Source organism: Sycon ciliatum, chromosome 6, assembly GCF_964019385.1.
Source record: "Sycon ciliatum chromosome 6, ocSycCili1.1, whole genome shotgun sequence".
In the NCBI taxonomy this organism is placed as follows: domain Eukaryota; kingdom Metazoa; phylum Porifera; class Calcarea; order Leucosolenida; family Sycettidae; genus Sycon; species Sycon ciliatum.
Window position 1 is genome coordinate 6,275,005 of NC_088648.1, and position 24,630 is coordinate 6,299,634.

Below are 24,630 nucleotides of genomic sequence, written 5' to 3' on the forward strand. Positions count from 1 at the left end.
TGGGACCGTCAGATTACTAACTGGACCGTGCTAGCCTGGTAGGCATATGTGGATAATGCCGGCAGAAATATTGGCAGAATTCGGTATTTTTCTGGTAAGTTTCATGCATGTTTGGTATGTGGATAAAGAAATGGAGCAGAATTCGAGGAATTGCCCGCCATAAGGTTTGTATGGTTCTGCCAATTTCACTGCTTTTGGAGCAGAATTTGCCACCTTTTCGATCACTATCCGCACACCCATATAGCCTGGGTAAAAACCCCGTCGATGGACGCAGTGATGAAGAGAACGTTGGGTACAGAACTACTGTTTTACATTGTGTACTCGGTCGGTAGATGAACAAATGAATACTGGGGGAAAAAATTCATACAAAATTGTTACTCAATCTGCGGACAGAACTGTTTCGTCCTTTGTGGACTCATCAGCTCAGCACACAGGAAATGAGGCCGAACCGTATAGCAATGAAAAATAAAGTTATCTAAAGCCAGATTTAAAAAAGCCCCGAACGTACCTTGCCAGAGTGCGCAAACTAACAAGTCAGTGAGCTGTGCATAACGCAAGCAGCAAAGTCACTACCCCACACAGGAGTGCTCAACTGCTACAAGAGTATAATTTTCATTTACTCCGGGAGGAAAACTTCATATACTTCAAGTACATAATTGTTACTCAATCTGCGGACAGCATGCTGTCTCGTTCTTTGTGAACTTCTCAGCGCAGCACAGAGAAAATGAGGCCGAACCTGATAGCAATGAAAATAAAATTTCCAAAGCCAGATTTAAATCAGGCCCGAACGTATAATATACATTATTGTTTTGTACTCCGGGAGGAAAACTTCATATACATAATTGTTTTGTACTCTTATTGGGAATCAGACCTTGAGTATATCCGTGATTTCTGCGGGGCACGCACTTGTCCCCACCAGCAAACTGATCGGCTGAGCAACTCTCTCAAACTCCAAAGTACTTGCACGCACACAAACACTTGTGTACAGGGGATTGGTTCATGCCTGCCATGCCAGGCTCAAGCCCTCGCTCGTGTAAGTGTGTGTTTAACCATGTGAAGGTTTGAAGGGCTAAGGAACGCGTGAAATATGCACTCCATCATTCCGCCATAACTTACGTTTTGTTTGCTTGGTTTTGGTAATCTAGGGCTCATTGAAACGCTCTTTCCGCTCCGAAGAGAATGAGGCCACGCTCATCTGCATTGATGCCACAAAGCCTGTTGTTAATTTTAAAACATATAGGCCCAACTGGATGACATTCTGTGCATCATTACTGTTATCCCTGGTCTTCGTAATCACCAACATTCTACATCTCTGTCCTCTCTCACACACCACTTGCCAATGATAAGTAGTTCAGCCTGCAGCATTCCGCTGGGCTCATTCGCCAATTGATCAATTCAAAGGGAGCAATTCTCGCGACAAGGCGCAAGTTGGCAACAAGGACCAAACAGGTTCACAACAAAGAAAACCGAGAGAACTTCTGGACAGATAGTGTCCCGGGGACCTATGACTGTATGAGTAGCGCAGCAGCTGACTGCAAGAAAACAATGCCAGAGATGTGGGTGGCTGGCACATTCACAGCACTGCGATACAATCCATATAGTCCATCGGCCAAGTCTCAAAATCGAAAGTGGTGATGCACTGAGCTTCCAACTAAACGCGACCATACCCAGCACGTAGAGAATATATCAGAGAACACTATTCCGTTTGTTGGACGTGCCGAATTCAGTCCAGGGCGTCGATACGAAGCGTTCTTCGTCGCCGAGTTTTTTACTGTGCGCTCCATTTGAGAGTGCGCAGAGTTCTGATCGAGAGTTTTTTTAGCAGATTTTCAAATTTTTGAGGCTGTCAGCTGACAGCTGTCAACCCTAAATGGCACTTAGTATGTGACAGGCAATAGGTTTTGGTGCCTCCGTATGCCTTCTAATAAGTTCTATCTTCCTTCGTTTCACTTCGCTGCTTCGCCCGCCACCTCAGGAGATGACAGCGTACCTGCACTAGTCAGCTCTCGCTAACCCTGTCTCTCTTTCTCCGTCTTAGCGCTCGTCATTCGTGTCCTCCTGCTGGGGCGAGCTTGATACTGTTGTGTCGTAGTTTTTGGCAATAGTGGCTGTTGTTCGCGTGACGATCAGGATTTATGGAGAAAGACGACGACTCGCCAAGTTCCCATGCAGCCACAGACGGCGTAGCAATTCTTACCGCCAACCCTTCGAGCAACGGAACCGGCCTGAGTTGGAAATCGTGTCTGTGTAATTGTGCCACGATACGGATGAAACACACAGGCTCACATGTGACGAAATGAAGATAATCTCAACAGGCTGACGGAAATCCAACAGGCTCACGGGAACGCTGCAGTTATGGTCGGAGACGCGGAGTTATTTAGTCACTGGTAAATGTTGCATCGAGTGCTGTGTGCTCTAACACAATTGTAAAAATCATGAAAAAGCGAAAATAATGCAATGGTGGGGCTGAGTGGTGTTCTGTGGAGGAGACGTCGCTGTCTCAGTATTCAACGCCGGACCCTGTATTTCAAGTCTGTGGTCATGCTCGATCATAAGTTCCTGTATGGCTCCAGTGCCTTCTCAGCATTATTGGCGGGTAAGCACCTGGATCGTGTCCAAGTACTGCGGCTCTGGTGGCTTGAGGGATGTACGGGTGCTCGCCGTGCACCCCTGCCGGCAATCTGCTAGTGAAGCTTGGTACCTACTGTGTCCGGGAGATTTTCATCCAGAAGCTGATCTTCCTAGGCTGGAGCTGCTGCTACTCCTGTGCTAGCCCTCAACCACTGGCGCTCCTACTCGGCTCCAGTGTGGGCCATTAACCACCCTGCCCGACTTCGCACTGTTGCTATTCCACACCGTCAGCATTTAACTCTGAGGTCAGACCTTGATCCCTCCCACCATATGCTATCTGTCTGTCTGCCGCTCTCTCACACACAGATGTGCGCGCATACACACAAACACACATACACACATGCACACACAGTGACACAAACATACACATAGCCAACTTCTCTGTGTTTGGTGATCATCATCTGTTTTCTGATGTGCAAGCTCACCTCTGATGCCGATTACTTCCTTGCTTAGACCCGGTCTGCTATTAGACCAGTCTGCTCTCCCTTCACTCGCTTGTAAATCCTACTTGGAGCAGTAAGGTTGTGTCACTGCTCCTACTGATGCCATTGTTGTGAAAGCAATATCATCGCCATTGATGGTAATTTTCCGCCGTGCATGAATCATTAACAATCATCATCTATGTGTCACGGCCTAACCATCCTCGTAACTCCCCTCATCGTGACTAGTGCTGTACCGTTGAAACCTACTTTGTTTCGCTCCAAAGCTCTTGTTTTGTTGCATAGTGATCTGACGCAGTGTGCTATAGCCTATCGGGTAATATGGATAAGATTAGTACAGTCGGCATCGCCTAGCGAGTGACCAGGTACATGTATAAGGATACTAGTACATGTATACCGGCTTAACGATATCGGAACACAAATAGCACTATGTGTGCAATATTCCTTTCTAAGCTCACGCTGTGCGGTGCAGATAGGTCATGTGTCGTTGCCAACTTGCCGCATGTGCATGTGCAGCAGGAAGGCACCACATGTCGACTACTACTTATACTGTACAGCATTGTGTGCTTACATGCATCTACGGCCTTGTGGATGCAATTGAGTCTCACATAATAATAATAATAATAATAGTACAGCACGCATATAGCTCATATGAAAAATCAAATGAGGGTCATGCATCTGTCGACAACGTCGAGCCAGTGCGTTCTGTCTGAGGCAAGTTGCTCCGCTTCCAAAAGAGACATATTGAGAAGTAAAAGGTCATTCCTAATGTTGTCTACCCATCTGGTCACTGGGCGACCTCTGGGCTTCTTTATATCTGTTATATTCATTGCCATGTGAAGGGCTTTGTACGACACAGCGTCCTTCCCTTCACGAATGACATGTCCAAACCATAATAAGCGCCGGCGTCTACAGACTGCACTTATTGGGCATTGAGCAGTTTTAGCATAAAGAGCATTATTCGAAATTTTATTGGGAAAGATGATTCCAAGTATGTATCTGAGTTTACGGCGGTGCCATACATCAATTTTGCTTTCTAAGGCTTTTGTTAGAGTCCATAGCGCGCAGTTATATAGGAGAACTGGCAAAATGAGACAGTTGAACATGCTCACATACATGTACATGAAATATTGCTTGTAGTGCGGTACAATGGCTAAATATTTTTCTCGCAATAATGACCGTATTCACCACAAGTGTGTTTATGTCCAGAGCCAACTAAAGTCCTGTATTATTTATGACCATGACAACAAGACTTCCGGGCTGAAATTCTTCTATGACATGCATGAACACTTGCCTTACAATTGTTCGTGATTGTACGAAGTACATATTCGCTGTTGCATCAATTTTGCACCATTTACATTGTAGTGCCACTAGTGGTATCACCTACATGCGTATTGAGTCAAACAAGGTTACCTCTGTATAATTATGCTTATCGTGGCTATCAAGAGCTTCGATGCAAATTCCCAGCTGACGAATGGTGTCCAGCTTGTGTTCAGCTCAGCTGGCACTCACAACTCATAATAATTGCGTTCTAGACGCCAGATGAGATGTTTCAGCTACAATGTAGACAAAACGTCCGTGTTCAAGAAAGCCGTCACTTCATCTTCTGTCCATCCTCAATAGCACGTTCAAGCAAATACGTCTGAAACACAGTAGCGACAATCCGACAGCGGCGACACGCCGTCTTCTCCGAATGAGCTTCTACCGTTCTAATTCAGATTCCCCCAAAAATGTCAAAATAAATAATAGATTTCCACCAAGCTCGCTAGAATCTTGCGAACCGTCAACATGCAGGCATTTCAAGTGTTCGAGCGTGCGTAGATTCTGCTCAGCGGCTCAAGAACATTCGCCAAGCGAAAAAAAGTCGATGAGAAAGATGTAATGGTGGACGAAATTACGAAAATCGGAAGAAGGTATTCGACCCAGTTCGACTATCCTGGACTGGATTGGCAACGTCCAACAATCGGATTCGTATTCTATGGGGTCTCATGAGCTAGTGTGCCAAAGGGCGTTTAGTTGGAGCTTCAGTGCATCACCTTCGCCGAAAGAGGCCCTTTCTGAGATTTGGCCGATGGACTAATAATTAGATCTACGATTGCACGTATATGTACATGCGTAGCAACTGATTGGAGTAGGAGAAGCTGAGAACTACCTTAGTTAGCGCTCTGACGGGAAAGAGCGTGGAGATTTCGACCTCTCTCTCGACCTCTCACTCACTGTGACTCAGTCTGTACCAGCGCTAAGAATAGTGACCAGGGGGAGGGGAGGGAAGGGGGGGGGGGGGAGAGAGAGGGTATTATTTTAGTAAACTACACAGTTGTCAGCATGTTATGCAGCTAGAGCAGGTCTGTTGCACATTTCTTCTCTTCTGGCATCGTCGACCAGAAACGAAACAGACTACACAGCGTAGTACTCTGGTACTCAGTAGACAGTACTCAATGATCTGGCCACCGAATGTAGAGCCCCCTTCTAGAACAGTATAGTAATAATCTTTGACAGGTTCAAGGCCAAGCAATGGCCTTTGTTTGCCTCGTTCAGTTACCATGGCGAGGTGCTGCTGCCACGGGTGAAACCATGCAGTGGATGTGTGCTGTGTTATCACTGGTGTCAATGTTTTCCACTCAAATCTTGCTAGCTGATAGTGTCAGCAGCATCGTTGGTGGACACTCTGGCGATGGCGTAGTGCTGCTACAATGTGCTCCGGGTCAACTAAACTGCAGCACGTCCACCGTAGCCTGTTCGTCGGACTCCGTCAATCCTGGACTGCTGGCGTGCAGTTGTGCCGACAATGTCACTGCTACTTCGTCTGCAGCAGGCGCAGGCTTACTGGGCGCATCGTGTGTTGAGATTGATCCGTGTCGACAGGGATCTGTGCAGAACTGCTCCAGAACCGGTGGCGTGTGCTCAGTGAGCTCCGATGGCGAATCGAACTGCTACTGCAGCGGAAATAGGAGCGTTGTCGGCGACGAGGATGACGCCGTGTTTTGGTGTGTGCTGCTGACTGAAAACTGTGATAGCGGTGTTGAGGATGGGGTTGGTGCGACGCTAGGTAGTACAGCATGTGCTGCCATTGGTGGAGAGTGTGGGATGATGAGCAACGGTCGGACAAGGTGTGTGTGCAAGGAAGGTTACGCTGGTAATGGACACGTGTGTTCGGATATTGACGAATGCCATGCACACACTCACAACTGCTCTAGACCTGGTGCACTCTGTACCAATACCGCTGGTTCCTTCTTGTGCACGTGCAGACCCGGTTACCAAGGAAACGGGCTGACCTGCCATGACATCACAGAGTGTGAGCTGGGACTGCACGACTGCTCAGCAGTGGGTAGTCGTTGCAGCAACATGCAGGGATCATTTCTCTGCACTTGCCAAGCAGGTTTTGCTGGGGATGGCAGACTGTGCAGGGATATTGATGAATGTGTTAATAGACAACACATATGCTCACGGTACGCTCAATGTCACAACTCCATAGGCGGCTACTCATGCGGTTGTCTTGGCAACTACTCTGGTGATGGATACCGATGCCATCCGGACGAGTGCGCCATGGGAGTGCATCGTTGCCATGGAGACAACATTGTCTGCCTGGACACGGAGGCAGGCTTTGACTGCATGTGTCCGGTCGGGTTTGAGCTCGACTCTACGCATTTTGGCTGTCAGGATCGTAATGAGTGCTTACTGGGTAACAGTTGTCAACAGAACTACATGTGTGTGAACCTGGAAGGTAGCTTTGCTTGCCTGTGTGCCTATGGCTTTGAGCTGGCCCGGGTATTGGGTCCAACACAATGCCTCGATGTGGATGAATGTGATTCTGCTGGAAATGGCAACGACTGTGATGCTGTCGGTGAGCTGTGCAGGAATGTACCTGGTTCGTATGAATGTCAGTGCCATGATGGGTTTTCTAGGTCTGAGGCAAACTCTTCATGCAAAGGTACGTGTGCAGGTTGCAGGATTACGATGAGAGAATTGGATTATAGCAGGTCTGCTGTATCTTGGCCGTTACAGGGTACCCAATAACCCGCCTGTTAGGCCACGTACCCGTTTGGAACTTTAAAGGGTAACCGTTTCCTCCTTACCTAGAAGCCCACTGGAATCACGACTAAGGTATGTTATTTCCAGTTAATTGACCCTGGATACGCAGACCACCTGGAAACAGAGACGACGACGTTTTGAAGGTGCTTTGAGCGATCGTCGTAGACAGATTTCACCATACAGTACTACAGTGTAATTATCAGTATCTGATCAACTGCTTAGTCATCATAGGTATGTACCGTGTCATGTCAGTGCTTCTATCATACTGTGTGTCGTATGTGCTATAGAAATCAATGAATGTTCCACCATGACTGAGCCATGTCAGCCTGGGTCCCAGTGTCGTAATACAGAAGGCAGTTATGTATGTTCATGCTTGCCTGGCTTTCTACTGGTGGACGGGCAATGTCATTCCTTGCCGGAATGCACTGAACAGACTGGTGAGTGGAATCACTTTCTCGTCCTACTCCTTCAAACTACATTTTTAACTTTCATAAGTTTCAGTTGAAACGGGAAACGCTTGAAGTAAATATTGATCATCACCACCAGGACTCAAACAAGCGATCCTTGCTTATGGCCCGTGCTGCCTATGCTAAGGTGTAGTCGCCATACTACCAGCGTCTCTTCGGATTTCGCAACTCACACTTCCTGCGAAGTGGGGCACAGCCTTCACTGTAATCGAACACTTCACGTACAAACTAGGTCTGTGAGCACCAATAACTACTACGAAGTAAAATTATCATGACGTTGAGGCAGTTAAAATGGGAATGTCTGAAGAACAATTCACTGCCACCACATTTGTATTTGTAGTAATAATATTATGACGGAGAGTGCAAGCTGCAAAGATCAGATCTGTACCTGACTTGGGTGTGGATTGTCCAAAACAGGCTGGGACCAAATATGGCTATAAATAAATCATTTTTGATCAGCAGTACAGTGCAAAGACCAACCACTGGTGCAAGAAACAGTTGGATCACATTCAACATTATTGTGCTGCTTGCTGTTTCTTAATCTGAACACCACGTGCAGACATTGACCGCTGCAATAGCACTACACATGCTCTCTGCAAGCTGTACAACACCACCGAGATGTGTCTCTGCGCCAACGGGTTCAGCATGTCCCAGCACGGCTGTTGGAATATGAATGAATGCATACGTGGACAACACGACTGCTTCTCACTGGAACACACGGAATGCGTGGATACTGCAGGCTCCTACGAGTGTCTTTGCTCGACAGGGTATATACTGGACGACAACCAACAATGCCAAGATGTGGAGGAATGTGCAGACAATATGCACGATTGTGATGGTATGGAACTTGCCTTGTACATACAGTGCCTCTACAGAGCACTCTGCCTTTCCTCTTCTGCGAAACTTCTCTTTTTCTGTCTACAGAATCCACATTATCTCCAAACACTCGGGTGAATAATGCAGTGTGGGTGGTGGGGCCCATTAAGCCCAGCCGACCAGAGGTCTCGGCTTCTCAATTTCTCTCCACTGAGGGTCTTCCCCCGGTCACCTACGCGTGTGTTCTTTTCCTCGCACACATTCTCACATTACCGATGACACATGCATGGCGAGTAGAATGAGAGAAAGGATGTTGTGTGAATGTCATGTCTTCTAAACTTTCTTTCCTATTGGACGTGAACCATGAACAACTGTGTAAGTATGTCTGTGTTGGTTGTCATGAGTAGTGTGACTGGCAACATAGGATTTATTTTATTTATACAAGCATGTCGACAAAGACAAGCAAGCCAACATGAAAATGACATGTTACTTTGTCATCCAGTATGGGCATACATGTACCGACATGCAATATCTATGACAGTAGATTAGGCTATGTCAGTCATGGAGCAGATGGTGATCTGCTTGTTTCATGTTCCCTCTGCACATTCAGGTAATGCCACATGTAGAAACAGTGTAGGGACATTCCACTGTCTCTGCAATACTGGCTTCACAGGAACTGGACACACTGATGGCTGTGAGAATGTCAATGAATGTGTGCATGGCCTGACTGCTAACACAAGAACTATGAATCCTGATGCCACTGTGGCTCGTATTCCCTGTACGGCTAGCAACATGCAGTGTGCAGACACGGTGGCAAGCTATCGATGTGACTGCTTGCCCGATTATTACATGCAGCATGACGGCCAGTGCAGACCCAGTAAGTCGTAATATGTTGACTCTGCGTAAGATTCTACAGCACAGTGGCTGCATGCATACAGTTCAAGGATGAATATAATTATATATGCCACTCAGTCTGAGAACAGAACTGTTTCATTGATCAGAGTCTTGCAATGTGGACTCATCCGCTCAGCACACAGGAATGAGGCACAGAATGGTAGATGCAGCCATGGAGATAACAGTTCTCAGAATTTCTTCATTGTCTTTGTGTACGGTGAGCATTGGTGAAACTAGCAAGTTAGCTAGGTATTGGTGGAGAATATCATGATTGTTTCCCTGCTCAGTTTAGATAATGACAACCAAATCCATACTGTAAGGATCATCTGTTGTCATGGTGATGCGAAGACAATACAGAGAACAAGTAGACTAATGATGGGAGTGTGTGTGTGTGTGCGTGTGTATGCATATGTGTCTCTAAGTGTGTTTGTGTGTGTGCCGGTGTGTTTGTGTGCATGTGTGTGTGTGTACGTATGTGTGTGTGTGTGTGTGTGTGTGTGTGTGTGTGTGTGTGTGTGTGTATGTGTTTGTGTGTGTGTGTGTGTGTGTGTGTGTGTGTGTGTGTGTGTGTGTGTGTGTGTGTGTGTGTGTGTGTGTGTGTGTGTGTACCCTGTATCCGTCATAGGCAGTGAGCTATTCACACCATGGAGTCCACCACAGCCCGGAACACCCACATCATTGACATGGCCCATTCGAAAGTTTGATTACCAACAAGATCTGTGAGTCAATGGATATGTCTACTCACGATATGTTGAATGTGCCCTTGCCTTGCCTGCTTCCTTGTTATCAAATCCATGAATACTGGGGTAGAGGGGGGGGGGGTAGCCCTTGCCTTGCCTGCTTCCTTGTTATCAAACCCATGAATACTGGGGTGGAGGGGGGGGGGGGGTAGCCCTTGCCTTGCCTACTTCCTTGTTATCAAACCCATGAATACTGGGGTGGAGGGGGAGGGGGGGGTAGCCCTTGCCTTGCCTACTTCCTTGTTATCAAACCCATGAATACTGGGGTGGAGGGGGGGGGGTAGCTCTTGCCTTGCCTGCTTCCTTGTTATCAAACCCATGAATACTGGGGTGGAGGGGGGGGGGGGTGAGGAGGTAGTCCTTGGCTGATAGTGCCTACGGAAAGGTTAGCAGGGAATGGTACAGGCTTAGCTAGGATATTATATGTTTACTGGCCACGGTATAAGGAAAGACACTGCCTTTCAGAAGAATCTGTCCTTTATCGAACGTTGTACGCCAAGGGCAAGTGGGGTGGAGGTGGAGGTGAGATTGGGAGGGGGTTTGTAATTGGAGTTCGGGGTGGGTCTCGGATGGTAGTCGAGCAAGGAATTTACTATGAGCCAAAGCATGTTACAGCTGGAATACAATCATACTCGAAGTATCATGTACTTTCTCTTCTCTTCTCCATGCCCACTCTCCTCGATCAAGATTCTAGCCAGGTAAAAATAGTGTTTTTGGGGGGGGGGGGGAGACAAGAGAAATGTTTACCCCGGCAACCCATTTTTCCACTTTTCCTAAATCTGTCTTGACACCCAAATGGAATGTATGCGGTCTTCGCCCCGCAACCTCACTTCACCCCGACAAACGTGCCTTTATGAACCCTCTGCTAGTAACTAGCGACTGTACTTTGGTTGGATTACCTAAAAAATACAAAAATAACAAATTAGTAGGGGCGGCGCTGTTTAACGGGGGGGGGGGGGGGGGTGTGTAATCAGAATAGGGGTCCTTCGCCCCTTGCCCCTTTGGCTAGATCTCTGTCCGTATTTGGCCTAAATGTATCTTTGTTGATGATCTGCTTGCTACTGCAGCCAGTACACAGTCATTGCCATCAACCTTGGACCAGCTACCTCGAGCAGCTCAACTAGCAGAGTGTTTCATGTTTCACCCGACATTCTATACAACTTGACTGGACCCAATGTCTACTCTTACGCTGAAGCACTGGAGACAAGGCAGCCAGGCTCCACGCCCAGGGCATACGTTGTGGCGGAGTTCCACTCATCCTTGTTTGGACACAGGGCCGTATTGCCCGTGACGGTCGGTGATGGGACAAGACTCGGGCAGTGGGAGAATGGTCCCCTCCCGCCCGGACACGCCTTTACACTATGGTATCAGGCAGCGCAGGCCAGTGAAGATGCTGGTCAATACTCCCAGGTGAGTAATTATTTGTGCATGCAACATGTTTTGTTAGAAAGCGATTCTGGACGGAAAACTTTGGACTCACATTTCATCATGCTGTACAAAGCTCGGTATAAAATAAACAAGTTCACGAACAAGAAACCCGGATTAAAATAATAATTTGGGCCCTTATTAGAAAATTTATTCGATCTTTTTTAATTGAAGGATGGCGATAAACTTTTGTCACCTCGCCGACTGTTCATATATTTTTTAATTTATTCGATTTTTATGTGTGCAGATGAGAGTAGTGGCGGCATCATCATACCTACCTATTCAAGAAACGACAGGTATACGTTTGCAGTGTGTGCTAGAGTGTGTGTGTTGCAATGTGTGTTACAATGTGTGTTACAATGTGTGTTACAATGTGTGTATTACTATGATCGTGTTGCAGCACACTGTGTAGACCCAGGTGCTCGAAGTCCGTACACTTTTACAGTGTGTGTTTGCCGAGCTGAAACTCACACTAGCAATGATCACTTGCCAGAATCCTGCTCGTGGATGGAAGGTATCTTGTCCAAGTTTGTTCTGAGGCCAGGCTCGATTGAACCAGGCCATCTTTCGATCCGATCTGTTTCTCTGGAGTTCGCTCATTTTTCATATAAAATGTTGGTGTCGCAGAGGGTACTCTAAGTCCGTACTGATCAGAGGTGACTCGAAATACACACATATTTCTGCTAATTGCTAACTTGCAATCCCTCGGTTACGACGAAAGCACCGAAGGGATATGTTTGGCATGTGCCTCCACCAGTATTTCTTGCAAAAGCGTAGTTTGTTGCCGAAATGCAAGCTGTTTTTAGTTGGCTCAGAGAAGAAGCAGCTGCGCTGTGAAAACCGCGGGAAAACAGTGGTGAAGATGCCAGGAGTGTCAACCTTTCTGCAAGGATTGGTGGTTCTCTGTAAATTCTTCTCCTCTGGCCATTGTCAGCTCTAAGCTGGCTCTTGATGATTGAGTGAAGGTCTGTTTGACGCTGTGTCCGTTCGAAATCGGTCTTGGCAAAGTTGATTTTTGCATGAAATGTAACCCAATTTGTATTTCGTATGGACACTCGAAAACCCACTCCCGTGGTATGGGACTTCTGCTTATCGTAGATCCCTGAAAATTGGTACGCGAGGAGAACATACCACACTGTCCCCTCCATAAAATATTTGAGTCGAATACAATAACAGAACATGAAATTATGGGCGTACGAACTTAGGATACCATGTACGGACTTCGAGCACCTGGGTCTACCTGTCTGACCACCACCACCCCAGTATGTTGACATACAGTCTGGTTACAAATCACCATGACAACCATCAGTGGCTGTTACAACCTGTAAGAACCCATTCTACTATACAGAAGGAATGATCCAAAAGTTACAAACCCAAAAGTAAAGTAGAGATAGCCGGATTCGTGGCCGCATCACCCCACGTGTTCAGGAACACATCGAGTAAAGACGTTCACATCGGCGGGCCACCACTTCACCCATTATATCCCAGTGTCGAATGCAGACCTCACAAGTGAATAATCCAAAACAACAAGAATCACAATCATTTTCTGTAAAAGCCGGTACTTGCCACCAGCTAAGGACCCTTCGCTATGTTGGTTCATCATCATGATCAACTTGCTGAGCCCCGCTGACGTCATCAGTCACATGATCATCTTGCTGAGCCCCGCTGACGTCATCATTCACGTGATCAGTCATGACTCATACGTGACAAGAAACAGTCGGTCACGCAATGTCGGCCACACACACCGCGTGCGCGCATACACGCAGACATACGCACACACAGATAGGCTTTCCCCAAATAGGCCGGCCGAAAATTTCGCTGAAAATGAGACTTTTCGAAAAATTGCTAAGCCTTTCGCCGATTTTGGAGGGTTCCTTTGTGAATTGCCGAAAATCTACCAAATTTAATGTTGTTGCAAAGTGCGCTTACGATCAGTAGGAACGAATGATGTTGCTGCAAGCATGACAGGTCGAGCTAACTACTTCACTACTTGTACTGTTAGGATTTTTAGGTCGTGTGATTCGTGTCCTTTGACCTCCTCTCAAACAAACATTAGCCATTAGGAAGACCTTCACAAGTAAAATCCCCAAATCGGGGCGCGAAAAAGTCGCCGAAAACGAGACTTATCGAAAAATCGCTAAGCTTTTCGCCGATTTTGGAGGGTTTCTTTGAGAATTGCCAAAAATCTACCAAATCTACCAATATCTCACCAATCTTGAAGCCGATAGGCCAACAATTCTATTTGCCGATTTCCCAATATATTCCAATTTTGCCGAACAGGCGAAAAAAACGGGCCGATTTGGGGAAAGCCTACACACACACACACATACACACACAGACATACACACACCCATACACATTTTTACACGATTTTGGAGGGTTTCTTTGAGAATTGCCAAAAATCTACCAAATCTACCAATATCTCACCAATCTTGAAGCCGATAGGCCAACAATTCTATTTGCCGATTTCCCAATATATTCCAATTTTGCCGAACAGGCGAAAAAAACGGGCCGATTTGGGGAAAGCCTACACACACACACACATACACACACAGACATACACACACCCATACACATACACACACATACACACACAGACATACACACACAGACATACACACACATTGTACTTGTACTTGCTCACTGCCAAAACTGGTCACGTGGGTCTCCCCGGGAGAGGGGAGAGAGACTCAAAAGGAATCTTGGAAAGATGACTCAATTGGCCATTGAACCACCCAACGGCCGACACCCCCTGAAATCCCCAAACTAGGGTGGACTTGAAATGATCCCACTTATGGGCTCACCACACCTCAGTAAGTGGGTGAGGACAAGGTGCAGAAAAAAGGATTGACGGCATCAGGGTATCCGTCCCGGGATCCAACTGCAGGTACCCCTGCCCCCAGTGAAGGTAATACTTGCTACTAGTGTGGGTGGCTAAATCAGAGTGGATCTGATATAAGCTTCACTAGCACCATTGATTACACAAGAGTTAATCTAGCCAGAAGCAGTCCATGGTTAACAGGTATGTATACTTCAAATAGAAAGTATATGAACCCTGAAACCAACAAAGGTGGTAGGTACAACAATACACCTTCAAGCAGCCGAGCCCGTTGGCAACAGGCCCAACACTATCTGGCATAAGTGTACCCACCAACCAAACTAGCTGGCACCCACATACATACACACATACACACACACATATACACAAACACAGACATACACACACATACACACATACACACACATACACATACACAGACATACACACACAGACATACACATACAAACAACACATACATGCACAAAAGATGCGAAATTACAGCGCTGTGGACCGTGGCTAGAACCAGACACCACTATTCGTTCCATATTCTGCGTAGCTTCGGTAATGATAATATTTTTTACCCGGCATGTATCACCTCTGTCCAGGTGCAGGTAATGGGCATACAACAGTGTCGGTCACGCTAATAGTTGCAGCGGCTGGAGGACTGGCTTTCGTAATGTTCCTATCCCTCTGCCTAGTTGCTCTGATGCGGAGACAACGGCGCCTGGCTGGCAAAGGAAGAATGTGCCAGCCTTCCAGGAACAAGATACTTGGCTCAAGTGCCTCTGAAGACATTAAGATACGAGACAGGTCGATTTGAATCCCATATTTTGGTGTTCTTGTTTTCTATCCTTCATACAAATGATGCTTGATTTTCTGTCCCTGGTCTATAGTATAATGGAAGGCATATTGAGCACATGCACAGGGCATACCCATGCAGTGTGGTGTGAACATTACTGTACTAAACGTATCTGATTACATGTATTGGCAACTTGCATCTTTCCATCTCAATAGCTCATCCAAAATGCAAGATAATCCCAGCAAATTTGAAGACCTGGCAGGTATGACATCATCATAATATTTACCCTGGTCACCAAGAGCATGTTCTTATTTACACACAGACACTAGCTGTACGCTGCTCAGTTTACACGCTACACCTTCATGACCCCTACGCGTAACCTTGAGCAATTAGTACACAATCATGGTTTGCCTTACTAACACACAGGTCAGTTCAGAGTCACCGACTATCAGCTAAACCAAACTCCTAGCGTAGTTATTGTCTTCCTGATCGCATAGTCCTCTTCATTACACGACTGATAAACTCGGCATGTTCTACGTGAACCAGAATTGCAAATATGGACAATTGCGAATTGCAAAAAATAATAATTATTCTTGCCTCGCTCCATCGGCATCACATCAGCTATGTCATAACACTGACAGCCGGTAATTCATGTACCACTTTCCAACCATGTGCCCATTTTGAGCAGCTCATGAGCAACTCGTGCCAAACAATAAAGTGGTACCAGTGTACACGTAGTTCTAGTCTTTGAGCATGCACTGATTATGCTCACACTAAGTCAGACCAGTAAAATAATTATACTCTTGCATGGTTGGGTCAAATAAAATCCAGCCCCATGACTAAATTAGAGGCTGACTTCACTGCACATTCCACGGTTCAAAGTCACTCTTAGGCAGTCCCTGGACTATAATATTCTCCAAGCTGGATTTTACTTGCGACCACTGACAGTCTGTGCATTGCAACAAGTATAATTATTATGATATTATCACGAGAAATCTTGACACCGCGCAGTGGTTCCATTGCATGCAATTCATGTCATACCAGATGTGTTCATCCCACACACACAACACGCTAATGATTTAAATGCCACGGAGTCGCGCGACTTGCCAGTCAGACAGAGTTCTCCGTATCCGTGGGAACGCCACCACCTCAAGGATCAAGGTGCAGATGCAGCTCTCCTTAATCAGCGGAAGGTGAGTAGATCCACACATGCTACATAATAATAATAATTATAACTAAAATACGGTGTAGAGTGAAGCCGAAGTAATTCATGCAAACAGTTGCGGAATGTTAACAGAAATACATTTCATGGTTCAAGAAAGGGCTTATCAAGAAGTGGAAATCAAGGAGCAAGAGAAAAGGCGGATTTGCTCTCCAAAGTGTAAGCTAATAACCAGTGCTTGATCTGACTAGGTGCATGCTTTAGACAACTGATGAGCCGTAGTAGCCTGTTGTGATACAACTATACGAATGTGATCCACAATCTATGTCTATCTCGGTCTCCAGTACCAATTTAATATCACACTACACGACACCGTTGGGTAATGCGCAGGCATTGAATACAAACAGATCACTCGCAATCAGACTCAAAGAAATACAAACTGATCACTTCCAATCAGGCTCAAAGAAATACAAACTGATCACTCGCAATCAGGCTCAAAGAAATACAAACAGATCACTCGCAATCAGGCTCAAAGAAATACAAACAGATCACTCGCAATCAGGCTCAAAGAAATACGAAAAAGAGCCAGCCAAGATGCGCTGAAACTTATATTCCGTCAAACTTCTTTTCCAGAATTGAAGTATCATGATCTCAATAAATAACTTTCAAGAATTGGACACCATTCGCAACAAATACGGAATTGAGATAACATTTTCCGTTCCCAACATGAAACATGGATCATCAACAACAAACAGGGAGATTGACCTGTAAAGATGTGTTGCTGGTGATGATGCTGATGCTGCTGCTGATAACTGTGGCTAGGTTTTCTGAATACTAGCATTGAGCATGGTGCGGTAGATGTCCATGGCTGCCAGGCCACAGCACAGGATGATAGGGCCAATGACTGCGCCTTCCAGTCCAAATATGTACATGCCGCCGGCCACAGCCAAGCCGGTCAGGTATGGATGTCCACCACTGCACATATACACAGACACAACACACACACACACACACACACACACACACACACAACACACACACACACACACACACACACACACACACACACACACACAAGACAACACACAACACGGTGAGAGCCAATCAATGAACTAGTAGCTAAAACGACAGCAGGATGCAAGCAAAGTCAACCTAGTCGTGCATGCACCCGGCAAGCTAGCTGTCCTAGCCAAGTAGAAGAAGCTCAGGTGCTTCGGTCCTAGACCCCGTTTGGTTAGAGCAGCTTGTTTGCCATACACACACACAACCATTGTTTGCTTGGTTGGCATACTTACTCCAGGTACTGCCTGTAGGCGCACTAACGTTAGCCATTTCTTGAAAACCAGGGGTGGCGAATGCTCATTATACCGTCTCCCCGTGTGTACCCAACTCACACTGAAAAACAGCATGCATTGATAATGGGTGAGAGTAAGACCTCCGCCATTCTGAAAGAGGTGTTTGACTTTCTAGTCCTGTAAACCATAGTATGGTATGCTGTAGTATTGAGTACAGTCGCTACATCGTTTACTCATATCACACATGCAGTGACCGTGGATGGTAGCAGTATGGCTATGGATGGTCGGCCCAAAGGGGATACGGGACCTCCGCGGTAAGTGTTATGAAACATAGGCCTGCAAATGCTCAAATTTGAGCTCCTTTCAAAGCCAACATTGAGACCAAAACCGGACTGGCAGCGCAACACGTTATGACACTGCAGTCCACAGATCATACAGTACATGTGACATGTCTGCCAGTAGACACACGCTCCCAAAACAGTAGAAATCTATTCTAAATCCAGTGCATATTGTAAAATGCCCATACAGCACGTACCCTTTGATCTCAGAGTATATGGCCACGTCGACAACATTGTAGCAGAGAAAGTGCAGGCCGAACAGCAGTGATGCTTTGATCCAGGACTGTTGCGCAACAGGCAGGTAGAGTGATGCGGGCAGTGCTACCCAGTAGCTGCCTAGTAGAGGTATGGCGGCAAACAAAGCTGAGATTACTGCAAGTGTAAGTAAGACAACATGAACAGCACAGAACAGCACAGAACAAAGGACAGTTGCATTGTCATGCTACAGTCAAGCTGGAGGAAATGCCTGAGAGTGGATCCCGTCGTGTCACCTCAGCCTCCAATACACATGTGTGTGTACATGTAGTGCAGAACAACATTGCATGATATCTACATATACCTGCACCTTAACACTTCAGAGACCATGATTATTTCAATGAATGCACTGCATATGTGAACCCATGTATTTACTGAAGGAATGGACATAGGGAAGGGGAACGGGGAAGGGGAAAGGGGGAGGGGGAAGGGGAGGGGGAGAACGGGGAGGGGGGGGGAGCTGATTCAATACACCTGTAGTGGGTCTATACTACAGTATGAACAAGGTAATATCTAACAATTGGGCCACCGTGTTTCACATGTACGTACATGTAGGTAGGACACAAACAACTTCCCAGCTCTATCGCCTACTCAAACTCACCTCCATGCAATCCCCCTAAGCACAAACAACTTACCAGCTCTATCCGCTACCCAAACTCACCTCCATGGAATCCCCCTAGACACAAACAACTTCCCAGCTCTATCGCCTACTCAAACTCACCTCCATGCAATCCCCCTAGGCACAAACAACTTACCAGCTCTATCCCCTACTCAAACTCATCTCCATGCAATCCCCCTAGGCACAAACAACTAATTTCCCAGCTCTATCGCCTACTCAAACTCACCTCCATGCAATCCCCCTAGGCACAAACAACTTACCAGCTCTATCCGCTACCCAAACTCACCTCCATGCAATCCCCCTCGACACAAACAACTTCCGAGCTCTATCCGCTACTCAAACTCACCTCCATGCAATCCCCCTAGACACAAACAACTTCCCAGCTCTATCCCCTACTCAAACTCACCTCCATCCCATCCCCCTCGACACAAACAACTTTCCAACTCTATCCCCTACTCAAACTCACCTCCATGCAATCCCCCTAGACACAAACAACTTCCCAGCTCTATCCCCTACTCAAACTCACCTCCATGCAATCCCCCTAGACACAAACAACTTCCCAGCTCTATCCGCTACTCAAACTCACCTCCATGCAATCCCCCTAGACACACACAACTTCCCAGCTCTATCCCCTACTCAAACTCACCTCCATGCAATCCCCCTAGACACAAACAACTTCCCAGCTCTATCCCCTACTCAAACTCACCTCCATGCAATCCCCGTAAACACAAACAACTTCCCAGCTCTATCCCCTACTCAAACTCACCTCCATGCAATCCCCCTAGACACAAACAACTTCCCAGCTCTATCCGCTACTCAAACTCACCTCCATGCAATCCCCCTAGACACAAACAACTTCCCAGCTCTATCCCCTACTCAAACTCACCTCCATGCAATCCCCCTAGACACAAACAACTTCCCAGCTCTATCCCCTACTCAAACTCACCTCCATGCAATCCCCCTAGACACAAACAACTTCCCAGCTCTATCCCCTACTCAAACTCACCTCCATGCAATCCCCCTAGACACAAACAACTTCCCAGCTCTATCCGCTACTCAAACTCACCTCCATGCAATCCCCCTAGACACAAACAACTTCCCAGCTCTATCCCCTACTCAAACTCACCTCCATGCAATCCCCCTAGACACAAACAACTTCCCAGCTCTATCCGCTACTCAAACTCACCTCCATGCAATCCCCCTAGACACAAACAACTTCCCAGCTCTATCCCCTACTCAAACTCACCTCCATGCAATCCCCCTAGACACAAACAACTTCCCAGCTCTATCCGCTACTCAAACTCACCTCCATGCAATCCCCCTAGACACAAACAACTTCCCAGCTCTATCCCCTACTCAAACTCACCTCCATGCAATCCCCCTACACACAAACAACTTCCCAGCTCTATCCCCTACTCAAACTCACCTCCATGCAATCCCCCTAGACACAAACAACTTCCCAGCTCTATCCGCTACTCAAACTCACCTCCATGCAATCCCCCTAGACACAAACAACTTCCCAGCTCTATCCCCTACTCAAACTCACCTCCATGCAATCCCCCTAGACACAAACAACTTCCCAGCTCTATCCCCTACTCAAACTCACCTCCATGCAATCCCCCTAGACACAAACAACTTCCCAGCTCTATCCCCTACTCAAACTCACCTCCATGCAATCCCCCTAGACACAAACAACTTCCCAGCTCTATCCGCTACTCAAACTCACCTCCATGCAATCCCCCTAGACACAAACAACTTCCCAGCTCTATCCCCTACTCAAACTCACCTCCATGCAATCCCCCTAGACACAAACAACTTCCCAGCTCTATCCGCTACTCAAACTCACCTCCATGCAATCCCCCTAGACACAAACAACTTCCCAGCTCTATCCCCTACTCAAACTCACCTCCATGCAATCCCCCTAGACACAAACAACTTCCCAGCTCTATCCGCTACTCAAACTCACCTCCATGCAATCCCCCTAGACACAAACAACTTCCCAGCTCTATCCCCTACTCAAACTCACCTCCATGCAATCCCCCTACACACAAACAACTTCCCAGCTCTATCCCCTACTCAAACTCACCTCCATGCAATCCCCCTAGACACAAACAACTTCCCAGCTCTATCCGCTACTCAAACTCACCTCCATGCAATCCCCCTAGACACAAACAACTTCCCAGCTCTATCCCCTACTCAAACTCACCTCCATGCAATCCCCCTAGACACAAACAACTTCCCAGCTCTATCCCCTACTCAAACTCACCTCCATGCAATCCCCCTAGACACAAACAACTTCCCAGCTCTATCCCCTACTCAAACTCACCTCCATGCAATCCCCCTAGACACAAACAACTTCCCAGCTCTATCCCCTACTCAAACTCACCTCCATGCAATCCCCCTAGACACACACAACTTCCCAGCTCTATCCCCTACTCAAACTCACCTCCATGCAATCCCCCTAGAGAAAAACAACTTCCCAGCTCTATCCTCTACTCAAACTCACCTCCATGCAATCCCCCTAGACACAAACAACTTCCCAGCTCTATCCCCTACTCAAACTCACCTCCATGCAATCCCCCTAGACACAAACAACTTCCCAGCTCTATCCCCTACTCAAACTCACCTCCATCCCATCCCCCTCGACACAAACAAATAATTATAGTTGTAATGCAGAATCACCCCCTCCCCACCACACACACACACACACACAGATGCGACAGACGTGTGATCTGCAACACATGCACATCTGGCTCCCCCCTCCCGGCCCCTCCCACTCCTCCACTTCCGTGAGCATCCACCACATACGCACACAAGCATGCGTGCAGATGTAAACACAGACACGAACACAGACACGAACACAGACGCCCATGCCAGCCCCCCCCCCCCCCCCCCCACCCACACACACACATTGAGATTGGTATTGATCTGCAACGCATAGGGGAAATGAGTGGCTTACCTGCCGGGGTAAAGACCACTTCAAATCCAAACAGAGTATGTGTGAAGAATGTAAACAGTCCATAGAATGTTATCATCTTTAGAGATGCACCAAATACTCCCCTGAACAAACACAGGACCCAAGCGTTGACATACACACGAATAGAAGACGCACACACACTTACATACATGCACACACACGCACGCATGCACGCATACTCACACACACTTACGAATAGAAGACACACGAATGCATGCACGCACACATGCAGGAAGGCACGTACACACACACACACACACACACGCACGCACGCACACACACCCACACACCCACACCCACACACACACACACGCACACACAGCAAAACTGTATTCAGCACACATCCCCATTGTAAGACGGACAGTAACACTACATACCTCCAAAGATTGTGCATTTCTATCTAGTGCTGGGGTGGCAGAGTTTCACATCAAATGAAACTAGGGTATGAGCTTGTACACTGGCAAGCAGTGAAAAGTCATCACCAAAGAGTCATACGCAAAGCAGGCCTGCATAAAAAATACTTGTAGGTACATCATCATATGTATGTTGCAGGCAGCGTGTGTGTGTGTTGTCAGGTGATGTGAAGCACTTCTATTGCAGACCCCATAGACTGGAGTACCGCACACTCTAGAGGGGGTAATGTACTCTTGATGACAGCCAGGGTGCGTCGTGTTACTAGAATGTCTGTACTAGAGAGAGAGAGAGAGAGAGAGAGAGAGAGAGAGAGAGAGAGAGAGAGAGAGAGAGAGAGAGAGAGAGAGAGAGAGAGAGAGAGAGAGAGAGAGAGAGAGAGAGAGAGAGAGAGAGAGAGAGAGAGAGAGAGAGAGAGAGAGAGAGAGAGAGAGAGAGAGAGAGAGAGAGAGAGAGAGAGAGAGAGAGAGAGAGAGAGAGAGAGAGATAGGTTCCACCGGGACTACTACATGTATAACAAATTAGCAGAAAAGAACGGTGACTTCGTGCAACCGACAGTGGCAAGGCGTACATGATGTCACAACCGGAAAGCTATTGTATAGCAACACTTGCTCTCACGCAGACAATCCCAGAGGCTATTAGACTGAGCATGGAAATGGGTCCTCTATGTCAAACCAACACTTGCACTGCCATGCAATCAAAAAGGTATTTTCCTCTGCAATGTATGGGTCGTAAGCGTGAGTCGCAATTGCTCAGCTGCAAGCATGTCCCACAGCAATGCAGGCAGCTGGCACATACCAAGGCTAAGTTCACATTGCAAAAGAGTCTATACTACATCGTGTATGGACTGAGCAGTTAGTTTATCAGCACATGTACACATGACATAGTGTATACAATGTGTGGAGAATGTTTTCCTGCACTACTACTACTACGCTACAACACATAGATTACTTACTGAACTGCATTGGATACTGAGGTAACTGCTTGTGACTTTGCACCAGCCTCCGGAGGCATTAGACTAGTCAGCCATGTCAGTGGTATGTACTGACGGTCAGATGCAGCCAGCAAATACATCAGTGAAGTCAGGAATATCACCTGCAATAGTGCACAGTACAAACACACAGACACACACACACACACACACACACACACACACACACACAAACACACAAACAACAACAACAACAACAACAACAACAACAACAACAACAACAACAACAACAACAACAACAACAACAACAACAACAACAACAACAACATGGGCATGTATATGAGCATATACAGAGACAGACAGACAGAGCAACACACAGAGGTGCAGACACACGCACTTGCACTCGTACTTGCTCACTTACAGAAACTGGTCATGAAGGTATTGTCGAGCAACATGAATCTGGTCATGTGACCTATGTGTGTGTGTTTGTGTGTGTGTGTGTGTGTGTGTGTGTGTGTGTGTGTGTGTGTGTGTGTGTGTGTGTGTGTGTCCCCTACAAAGCATGCACTATTTGCTTAGAAGACTTCTTCGCTAGAATGCCCATTCGGCAAATGAAGGTGGAATGTGTAATACTGATTCTCACAAAGATGAATACACGTGATCTCTTTCCAAGAATTCCTGAAGGTGATTGAGAGTTTTTTTCAAATTACAGCCATGTAAATGAGGAATTGAAGATAGTCTTTACAAAAAAAAAGACAACCTTCAATTGCTCATTTACATGGCTGTGATTGGCTCATTGGGCAGTCGAGATCAAAACTAGGTTCCAGAACGTGTAATCGAACACAGCTGCACTCACAACATTCACAGCAAGGTTTAACACAGCTGTGCCGCTGTCCAGCAACACGGAGAGTATTGCCGTCACCACGCCCATCAGTAGTTTAGCGTTGCCCTTGACAACCACCCACGCCGAGTCAAGCAGCTGCATGTAAGTATAACCAACAGAAAGAGCAGAGACGTGACAACGAAGAAATTCCTATTGCTTTTCATAGTCTACCGTGATGTCGTGTATAAAAGCCGAGCTTATTCCTGCAGAAGCCAATGTCAGTGTTAGGCTTCTATTCAAATCAGGTATTTCTATTCAAATCAGGTATTTCTATTCAAATCAGGTATTTCTATTCAAATCAGGTATTTCTATTCAAATCAGGTATTTCTATTCAAATCAGGTATTTCTATTCAAATCAGGTATTTCTATTCAAATCAGGTATTTCTATTCAAATCAGGTATTTCTATTCAAATCAGGTATTTCTATTGAAATCAGGTATTTCTATTCAAATCAGGTATTTCTATTCAAATCAGGTATTTCTATTCAAATCAGGTATTTCTACTAGTATTCAAATCAGGTATTTCTATTCAAGCCGGGTATTTCTATTAAAATCAGGTATTTCTATAGGGCTTGAAAGTGATGACGTCAAAACGGCCAGGGAGTAGTAAGTTGACATCAGATTTCTATTTTTGGATCCACTAAGGTGTGACTTTGCTATTGCCTAAGTATGTGGGTGCATAGCAACCCACTCATG

At 46.5% G+C, this 24,630-nt stretch overlaps 2 protein-coding genes across 3 annotated transcripts in view; one reads left to right on the plus strand and one right to left on the minus strand.

Moving 5' to 3' along the window:
* The first annotated feature begins 5,375 nt into the window (after positions 1-5,375).
* On the plus strand, positions 5,376-15,468 carry LOC135819251 (fibrillin-2-like). Its single transcript, XM_065332423.1, has 8 exons — positions 5,376-7,002; positions 7,391-7,540; positions 8,130-8,408; positions 8,997-9,263; positions 9,906-9,999; positions 11,088-11,430; positions 11,693-11,741; positions 14,872-15,468. Exons 1-8 carry the CDS (start codon positions 5,586-5,588, stop codon positions 15,084-15,086), a joined length of 2,814 nt encoding a protein of 937 aa, XP_065188495.1. The 5' UTR covers positions 5,376-5,585; the 3' UTR covers positions 15,087-15,468.
* Positions 15,469-16,350: 882 nt separating this feature from the next.
* LOC135819247 (transmembrane protein 245-like) overlaps positions 16,351-24,630 on the minus strand; it is a 35,503-nt gene continuing 27,223 nt past the window's right edge. For both annotated transcript variants that reach the window (XM_065332418.1, XM_065332420.1), the window contains exons 11-15: positions 23,910-24,032; positions 23,078-23,217; positions 21,694-21,794; positions 18,058-18,232; positions 16,351-17,202 (exon numbers count right to left, since the gene is read on the minus strand). In XM_065332418.1, the coding sequence (XP_065188490.1) occupies positions 17,046-17,202; positions 18,058-18,232; positions 21,694-21,794; positions 23,078-23,217; positions 23,910-24,032 (696 nt within the window). In that variant the 3' untranslated portion in view covers positions 16,351-17,045. The remainder of the gene's footprint in view (positions 17,203-18,057; positions 18,233-21,693; positions 21,795-23,077; positions 23,218-23,909; positions 24,033-24,630) is intronic.

What these genes read in the sequence shown, in the direction of transcription:
- LOC135819251 (XM_065332423.1), top strand. Translation starts at nt 5,586, where the DNA reads ATGGCCTTTGTTTGCCTCGTTCAGTTACCATGGCGAGGTGCTGCTGCC. An exon ending in TTTGATTACCAACAAGATCT is followed by an intron (nt 10,000 to 11,087) that starts GTGAGTCAATGG and finishes TTGCTACTGCAG; the next exon opens with CCAGTACACAGTCATTGCCA. An exon ending in ATGCTGGTCAATACTCCCAG is followed by an intron (nt 11,431 to 11,692) that starts GTGAGTAATTAT and finishes TTATGTGTGCAG; the next exon opens with ATGAGAGTAGTGGCGGCATC.